A 9743-nucleotide genomic window follows, 5' to 3' on the forward strand; every position below is an offset into this window, starting at 1 on the left:
AAAAAAAAAAAAAAGGATCCAATGCAGAAGAGCAGTGAAAAATACTTCAAGGAAACAGCTCTTAATCAGGTCTAGAAAACAACTAATCCATATTAAAACCAAAGTATAAAAGGCTTCAGGAGAAAGTTCTTCAGGATACAAAGAATTCAAGAGAAGAAAAAGTATGAATGTGAATTAGTAATATATTGAAGATTATTATTTTTTTATATTGAAGATTATTGTTATAAAAGGCAAAAATACACTGAGGAAAAAACAATAAGAAAGTCATGATTGAAATATAGAGTGAACTGAACTGTGCAAACATAAAATAATAAATGAAGTGTTAGAAAAGAGAACTCAGTAGAGGTTGATATAAAGGCTGTTCTCCTTGAATTGGCCAAGAGGTCATGAACATTCAGAGAAATTATTTTAGCACTAAGGGGTCCAGCATTAAACATTGTTTTAAAAATCATAATAATGTAAATGCTATTTTCTAGCCTCCAAATTCTAGAGCCAACCTATGGGCAGATCATTATTATTGCAGGACTTAGTGAAAATTCCTAATACTCTCATGAAGTAAAAAGTTAAAATAGTTGACAGATAATAAAACAAGTGACAAATGTAGAAAAAAGGAAGGCTGCCTGCTAACTATCTCTACTATCACCCATTATAAGCACTTAGATATACCATAGGAAGTGAGTAGACTAAAATATCAAAAATTGAAGTACATTATTTAAACTTACAAAAATAATTTATAGACAAATAATAAAAATAGTAAAGATTATGTGAAAAGTGGGGAGAGAGTAGTGTAACCTAGACTAAATCCTCCTGTTTCATAATAGACTCCAAGTTGTATACTGTTGATAAATGAAAAGACAATGAAGACTTAGGATTCTGAATGATGGACAAAGCTAACGTGATAATTCTTCTGCTACAACACCCAGAAATTAAATATAAACTATTGCAAAATAAGAAAAACAAAACAAAGTGAACTTATGTGCCTTTCGCAAAACACAGTTGAAGAACATATTGATTATGTTACATGAGGTTCTTTATTATGTACAGACTTATGTAGCAAATTACTCCTTGAATTCAGTAATGGGAAAATAGGAATCCAAAACTTCTTCCCTTCCTTTAGTTGGGATGCCTAGCAGAAGTCAAAGCAAAATCACAGTAGTAGAAAATTACAACCAAAGGATTTCCACAGAAGAAAAAGACCTACTAAAGATAAGCTCAAAATAAAAAATTTAAAATGTGTGAAGAAACCATCTACCATAAGGAAAAGCCGGAAGAAACATCAAATAGAAGGATCAAGCACTCAAAGTACAGGAGTCAATAGAGCAAAAAGGCCATTCAAGAGATTAAAATTACTAAAGAAATAAAGAAAGGCTAGAATTCATAAAGAACAAAATAGAGTAAAAATTATCAGGCACATTTGAAAAATACCAAATAGAACTTCTAAACATAAAAAATACATTCTTTAAAAATTAAAAATTTAATAGATGGGTTAAATAGCAATTTCTAACATAGTTGAAGAGATAATTAGGAGCTTTATGGCAGATCTTATCAAAACAGACTAGGGGTGAGATGACTGTAAGACAGCTGCTTGTCATCATAAGTTCTGTACTATTTGAACTGTTGTTGAAGGCATTTATTACTTTGAAAAACATGATTTAAAAGTTAAGAATACTTATGCATGTTTTATAAAACTTAATACTGTTTTATAGAAACAGTATTCTATGTCACTTAAGGCTCTGTACATAAGGACTCATGTGAGAAATTACAACTTGAATTCATTCACAGGAAATTGAGAATCTAGAGCTTCTCTCTTTCTGCTGTAGTTGCAAAAATTCAAGAATAATTTCAGTGCTCAACAGTATGATTTCAGTGCTCACTCATCATATATATATCATTTTCTTTCTCATTTAAGTAACTTATATTTTGACTTAATGTCTACTTTTTGGATTTTACATATGTTTATTTTTAAAGTCCCTTGAAATTCTTTTTGAAAGACAGTGGGAGGAAATCTATAAAATACTTATTACATTAGATGCCAATAGTTATGGATTTGTTACCCCCCAAAAAGAGATTAGCTTTATTTTGGTGTTTTCATCGACTTAATTTATATTTATATTCTTTAAAAGGTTTTAATTAGAGATTTGTAACTAGGTGTTAGAACTGATTTAACTTTCATAAAACCTATAAATGTGGAGCTGCTCCACATGTTTGAGACTAGGTAGAGACAAAGGAGAAAAATGCCTGGCCCATGAGGTCCATGGGCTCTCTAGAGCTCCTTGAGAACAGTTTGAAAACTGTTGCTATAAATGATTCTCAGTTATTCAATTAATAACTCAATTATTCAATTCAGTATCATTGACATGAGTCAAAACACTGCTACAGAAAATTCCTAGAAGGAAACATTCATTTTTTTCAATTATTATCTTTATAAACTCAGACGTATAAAGGGGAATTCAGTAATGATAAGGGAATAGAGAGAAAAGTTTAGATAAAACTCAAGAATTGTTATTTTGGCCATAATTAATAGCATTTTTGCTGCTTCGCTTTAAAGCCAAATCAAACAAAGCAATATAAGCAAAATCATTGAAAATTAATCTGTAATAGTTTTTAAATTATCCTAAATCTTAAAAGTAATTAGATAAAAATCAAGTTATCAAATTTTATTTTCTTACATTGTAGAGACAAGGCAAATGTTAACATCTTGTGTACTATTGAATTCTTTCACAATCTTGATTCTTTCCTCTGATTTTGTACTTCCATCAAGACGTCGGTAATCAAGCCCAGACGCCATACAGTACTGCTGCAGCACATCGAGCAACTGGAAGAAAGGTACAGAGATGGGCAAAGACAAATTCATGGTTTAATAAGCTTCATTCCATTATAAAAATAAAATTTACTAAGTATTAAATACTGCTGCTCACAATTTCTTATAATTACAAGAGCAATATTTTTCTGACTTCTTACCCATATATTCCATTATCCTGAAACTGACTTTAACATTCAGCAACCTTTCTTTCTTTCTTTTTTTTTCAATCAATCTTTCAGGGAAAAAAAAAAGCAATCTTTAATTTTTAAAATTAAAACCAAATAAAAAGTATTGGCCAAATAGTTTATGTAAATATATTTCATTTATTTTGTGGTATTTTCTACATTCTAAATACTCTTAAATGTCTTAAAGAACATTTTAATTATCAACAAAAACATCAACAGATATAACTGATATAATTGAGATTTAAAAGTTGCCTACCTCTCTATCATTTCCTATGATATATATAAGAAAATGTGGCTGAATGCTGTTAGGTCTCTTAGGCTTTATGCTTCAGGAATGAAGACTAGGCCAATCAAGAATACACTTCAGATGAAACTCACCTTGGTAGAAAAGGAGAAAAGAAGAACTTTATCATTGTTTTTCCTGCAATGATTTAAAAGCTGCTCAAGGACCTGGAAATTAACCACAGAACATCAGTGAACTGGTTCTAAGAGTACACTTTGTACATATAAAGATCACTTGAGAATTTCTTAAAAAGTATTTTTATATAATATAACCTCAGTCACTTTTCCTAATTCCTTTCATTTTTGGCAAGTTAGAGAAATAAAGTATTAGATATTATGTGTTATTCATCATCATATTGTCAATAATGAGGTAAAGTTCCCAAAGACTTTTATTTCATCTCATCTGGTTTTAATAAAAAAAAAGCATTTTAGATTATGAGATGCATTTAAATGGATTAATTTAATTTCCAAAATACACTTTCTTTATACCTACAAGATGTTCAGAAACTAAATTACAGAGCAGCATTCCCTTTAGGAAGTATTTAAATTTTCTCTAGATGGACGTAATGAAATATGTTTAATTACATCTAGGTTCTAAAAGTCTTGATATTTATTTTCTTAAAATAATCAGTCAGATATATACCTCTTCTCATTTTCTCCTCTCTGTTTCTCTATTTACAGTAAGCCCTGACTTCCAGATTTGAATTTGACCTCAAAATGCCAATAATCTGCCCCTAAACACAGTGCTTTCAGGGAGGAAGCAAATAATCCAAAGCCTGTGTATAATAGTTATACCATTATTTTTAAAACAAGAATTTCCACATCTGGCAATGACAGTTCCAGAACACTGTGGAAAAGCAACCCATGAAAGAAAAAAAAGGAGTTTAATGTATGAACTCTAAGGTTTTTTGGAACTACGCAATAAAACAAGAAATTTAATTTATTCAATGATACAATTTAAAATTTTAAATAAAAAAATTTATATTCAATATAACACTCTTTTAATATTTGAGCAAGAGATGACATTGTACTAACTCTGAACCTGACCATCCAATCCCTCAAAAAACAGCTGTGGAGTTTTATAAAAATCTACTCAGATAACCAATCAAATGGTGAATAAAAATGTCACAGATCTGGTAAACATTATTTTAATACTTAGAGAACATATAAAGTAGTTTTACTGGCATTAGCTTTATTTTTTTACAAAATAAATGATTCTACATGAAATATGTACATTTTAATTTCATACAATACATTAACTTTTTAAAATTAATGCTTTATTTTTTAGAGCAATTTTAGATTTACAGAAAAATTAAGTAAATAGGTTTCCTCTTCCCTCACTCCCACACCTCCCCTGCAGTTTCTTCTATTATTAATATCTTGTTTTAGGGTGGAGCATTTGTAACAACCGATGAATGAATACTGATAAATTATTATTAACTTAAGTCTATAGTTCACATTAGGGTTCACTCATTGTGTTGTACAGTTCTATGGGTTTTGACAAATGTATAATGACTTGTATCCACCATTACATCATACAGAATAATTTCACTGCCCTAAAATTTCCCTGTGTTCCACCTATTCCTCCCTTCCTGCAAACGCCTGGCAACCACTGATCATTTTACTGTCTATAGTTTTGCCTTCTCATTAGTGTCATGTAGTTGAAATTATACAGTATGTAGCCCTTTCAGGCTGGCTTCTTTCACTTAGCAATATGCATTTTAGGTACCTCCATGTCTTTTCATAGCTTGACACTTCATTTCTTTCTATTGTTGAATAGTATTCCATTGTCTAGGCATTTACCCATTCACCTTTTGAAGGATATTTTGATTGCTTCCAAGTTTAAGCAATTATGAATAAAGTTGCTATAAACATCTGTACACAAGCTCTTATTGGACATGTTTTTAACTCATTTGAGTAAATACTAATGAACACGATTGCTGGATCTTATGGTAAGGGTATAATTAGCTTTATGAGAAACTGCCAAACTGTCTTCCAAAGTGGTTGTACCATATGGCATTCTCATCAGCAATGAATGAGAGTTCCTATTGCTCCACATCTTTTTCAGCATTTGGTGTTGTCAGTATTTTGGGTTTAGTCATTCAAACAGGTGTTCAGAAGTATCTCACTGTTGTTTTAATTTGAAATTCCCTAATGACATATGATGTTGAGCATCTTTTCATCTGCTTATTTGCCATCTGTATATCTTCTTGGTGAAGCATCTGTTCAGACCTTTTGCCCAGTTTTAAATTGGATTGTTTTCTTATTGTTGAGATTTAAGAGTTTTTATATATTTTAGATAATAATCCCTTATTGTTTTGCAAATACTTTTTCCCAGTCTATGGCTTGTCTTTTCATTCTCTCAAAGACATTAATATTTTAATTCAAGGATATACTGCACAGAAATCCACTCTGTTTGGAATGGTATTATACCTACTGCATTTTCAGGTATTCTTGAATATCTAAAAATGAAAAGAGTAATAAGAAAAAATGTATGTTTTTGGACTGGAAGTCTCTATTAGGCTAAGTTATAGACTTATTAACAAAATGAATAACTATGAACTAAAATCCTTCACTAGAAATGTCAGAAATGACAGAGTAGGCACTATACTTTAGAGTTTTAACAATACAGACTCAATGTTTTATCACTCATATGTCTTTCACAGAACAGGGCAATTCACCTGAAAAGGAACCCTAAATTTGAGGATATTCACAGCTAAGGAATCTTGGGTCTAACTTTACTCAAATTAGTCAGGACTAGAGATTAACATGACTCTTGTATGATTCCAGCAGCATTAAATTGGGTTTCCTAGTCTTTTTCCCCACCCCCACAGTAGGTCACTCACTCTGTGGCATTTCCCAAGGGAAAGAAAAATGAGGACTTTTACCTTGATGCTTAAGAGAAAGAGCTAGAGTTCATGGGTGTAGCTTTGAGGCTATGAAGGGCACAGCAGGTATTATGTTCACAAATAAATTGCACATGCAGACTAATCTATAAGAGAAACAGAACTAGGATCTTTTATCACCAGAATTAAAGAAGTACATACAACTTCGAGTTCTTAACCCCCCAGGCAATCATTCCATAATAAGCCTGTAGATTTTGAATTACTAAGTCACCCCATGATGCTGCTAACTATACTGACGAAACACAGTCTTAAAAATATATCCCTAGTTTATGACTATCAGTCTTTGATTTGTTGGTGCTCTCTCACAAAACAAGTAAATTATGTGCTTTCTTCACATATAAAGGCAGCCAACCTCCTACCACAATTTATGCTTGCTTTTTACCCTTCTAAAAATCATAATAAAAAATAAATCTAATAATTATCTTAATCAGATGCTAACAGTATGTTTTAAATCATACATTTAATGGATATGTAAGAATATAAAATGCAGAGTTCTAAACTTTCATTTAATTTCAAGAGTGGTAACTTTTTAGTGAAGAGTCACAATGGATAAAATTTAAATGAATAGCAATGGATAATGCAGTTTTCAAGGAGGCTATGATTTTTGGAAATATTCTATTGGCTTAAATTATGGGATAATAAGTGCTCTTTTCTAAATTAATTGGGCTTTTTACATTTTTAAATTTAAAAATAATTAAATAAAAGTCAATGACAAAAATATATTTACTATTTTTAGGAATTATTATTAGATTTGCAATATTTGTTGTGATAATAAACAGAATATTATCACTAGATTAAACTCATTTATTTTTTAAAATTCACAACATTCAACAAAGTGGGCATAGAGGGAATATAATATAGTAAAGGTTACATTCTCAACGGTAAAAAACTGAAAGCTTGTCCTCTAAGATCAGGAACAAGATAAGAATGCTTACTATTGTCGCTTTTATTCAACATAGTATGGGAAGTCCTAGTCAGAGTCATTAGGCAAGAAAAAGAAACAAAAGACATCCAAATCTGAAAAAAGAAGTAAAACTGCCTCTCTTTGCAGATTACATAACATTGCGCATAGGAAAACTCTGAAGACTCCACCAAAAAATTGTTAGAATAAACAAATTCAGTAAAGTTGCAGGATACAAAACCAAAACACAAAAATCAGTTACATTTCTATATACTACTAAGGAACTATCAGAAAAAGAAATTAAGAAACACAATCCCATTTACAATTACATCAAAAAAGAATAAAGTACCTAGGGATAAATTTAACTGTGGAGATGAAAGACCTGTAGACTGAAAACTCTAAAACGATGCAAGAAATTGAAGGAGACATGAATGGAAAGATATTCTGTGCTCATAGAACATCTCATTTAATATCTCATATTAAAAGAATGAATATTGTTAAATGTCCATGCTACCCAAAGGAATCTATATGTTCAATGCAATCCTTCTCAAAATTCCAATGGCATTTTTCACAGAAATAGAATAAACAATCCTAAAGTTTGTATGGAACCCTAAAAGGCTCTGAATAGTCACAGCAATCTTGAAAAAGAACAGAGCTGAAGGCATCACAATTTCTGATTTCAAAACCATATTACAATAATCAAAACAGTATGGAATTGGCATAAAAACAGGCTCACAGATCAACGGAACAGAATAGACAGCCCAGAAATAAAACCACTCATATATGGTCCATTAATTTACAACAAAGGCAGCAAGAATATAAAATGGGAAAGGACAGTCTCTTCAATAAATGGTGTTGGAAAAACTAGACAGCCACGAGCAAAAGAATGAAACTGATCTCAAAAAGATACATGCACCTCTGTGTTCAATGCAGCATTATTTACAATAGCCAAGACATAGAAACAATGTAAGGGTCCACTGATGGATGAATGGATAAAGATCTGGTATACAATATTATTTATCAATAAAAAAGCAAAGAAGGAAATCCTGCCATTTGAGACAACATGGATAAACCTTGAAGGAATTACGCAAAATGAAATAAATCAGACAGAGAAAGACAAATACTATATGGTCTCACTTATATGTGGAAGCTAAAAAAAAAAAAGAAAAAAAAAGAAAACACCCAAACTCATAGGTACAGAGAACAGGTTAGTGGTGGAGGCAGTATGTGGCGGAGGGGAGGTGAAATGGGCAAAGGTAGCCAAAAGGTACAAACTTCTAGGTATAAGATAAATAACTTCTGGGGATGTAATGTATAGCATGGTGACAGTAGTTAGCAATACCATATTCTATATTTGAAAGTTGCCAAGAGAGCAGATCATAAAAGTTCTCACAAGAAAAAAAAATCATAACTGTGAGGTGATGGATGTCAACTAAACTTATGTAATTACTTCACAATATATACATATGTTAAATCGTTATGTTGTATACCTGAACTAATACAATGTTATATGTCAATTATATCTCAATACAAATATATACTTGCAAGTTTTTAAGGTAATTTCCCTAGCTTTTAGTTTATATCATTGAATTTAGAGGTCCAAGCAAACTAAACTATAGTGAGCTTATGTAGATTAACTGCTATAACTATTTCCAGGATTTTAAAGGAAAAAAAAACCTACTTTGAATTACTTCCTTTTTCCTTTTTATTTTTTGCCAAGAGAAACAGCATAATTTTTGTAATTAAAAGATAAAGTTGGGAATAGTTCTGTAAAAATCTTTCCATAAATAAAAGATTCTTGATAGTTATTAAGGGGTCAAACAAACAAATTCTTCTACACGGAGGCTAGAAGATGTCAGCATTTCATGCAGCTGTGACAGGCAATGCCCAGAGGTCTGGGTCATAGTTGGAGAACTAGCTTTACTTTTCACACTCCTCCCTCAGCAATACATCACCAAGAGCAGCACCTATAGATCAGTTTTCCAGTGTACAGCAAATGCTCCCTTGCCACAAATGAGAAAATTTAGTGATCACAATCTAAGTTGGCAAGTAAAAACAAAAGGAAGCAAATTCAGTCTAAACATAGAGGTCTTGAAAACTCTTTGATAGAGGTCTCATTGAGAACTTATAGAGAATGCTTCAAAAAGTTCATGTATCTAATTCTGAGCCCTTACCTATCTTCACCTTCCTGTTTGGTATCAGCATTTTTACTTCTGGTAGATTATCTCCTTAAACATTTGAAGACAAATTATTATACGTGTGGCAACAGCATATATTTTTAAGAAGGCATAAATCCAATACATCAACAGGAAAGTCTGAAGTATACTTGATGTACTTTTAATTGAGAACCCATGGGATGCAGTATTCACAGTGAGCTAATAAGTACAGATACAACTATACCAGTTGTCTTTGGCCACCGCCTCTTCTGAATGATGGAGCATCTGTTCTGATTAATTGGTATCCCTGACATACCATTTGATAAATATTTTGTATATCATCCTTATGTGTATACAACCTAAAAGAAGAGCAGTTACCTTCATTTTTCCACTGTATTTTGGGTCAGAAAGTGTTTGAAAGGCTGCATCTTTGCTTTTCTGCACATAATCTGGGAATCTGGAAAATACCTGATCACATATCCTTTTGATAATCGTTTCCTTAAGGGAAAG

General features: G+C 31.5%; 1 protein-coding gene across 4 annotated transcripts in view; it reads right to left on the minus strand.

The window, feature by feature from the left end:
- Positions 1–9743, minus strand: part of ERCC6L2 (ERCC excision repair 6 like 2) — a 118157-nt gene that overhangs the window by 61942 nt on the left and 46472 nt on the right. For 3 of the 4 annotated variants that reach the window (XM_025051663.1, XM_006918812.3, XM_015594783.2), the window contains exons 9-11: positions 9612–9731; positions 3367–3438; positions 2670–2815 (exon numbers count right to left, since the gene is read on the minus strand). In XM_025051663.1, the coding sequence (XP_024907431.1) occupies positions 2670–2815; positions 3367–3438; positions 9612–9731 (338 nt within the window). The remainder of the gene's footprint in view (positions 1–2669; positions 2816–3366; positions 3439–9611; positions 9732–9743) is intronic. The other variant, XM_025051664.1, reaches the window with a different exon arrangement.

The sequence above is a fragment of the Pteropus alecto genome, unplaced genomic scaffold (assembly GCF_000325575.1).
Source record: "Pteropus alecto unplaced genomic scaffold, ASM32557v1 scaffold138, whole genome shotgun sequence".
Taxonomy (NCBI): domain Eukaryota; kingdom Metazoa; phylum Chordata; class Mammalia; order Chiroptera; family Pteropodidae; genus Pteropus; species Pteropus alecto.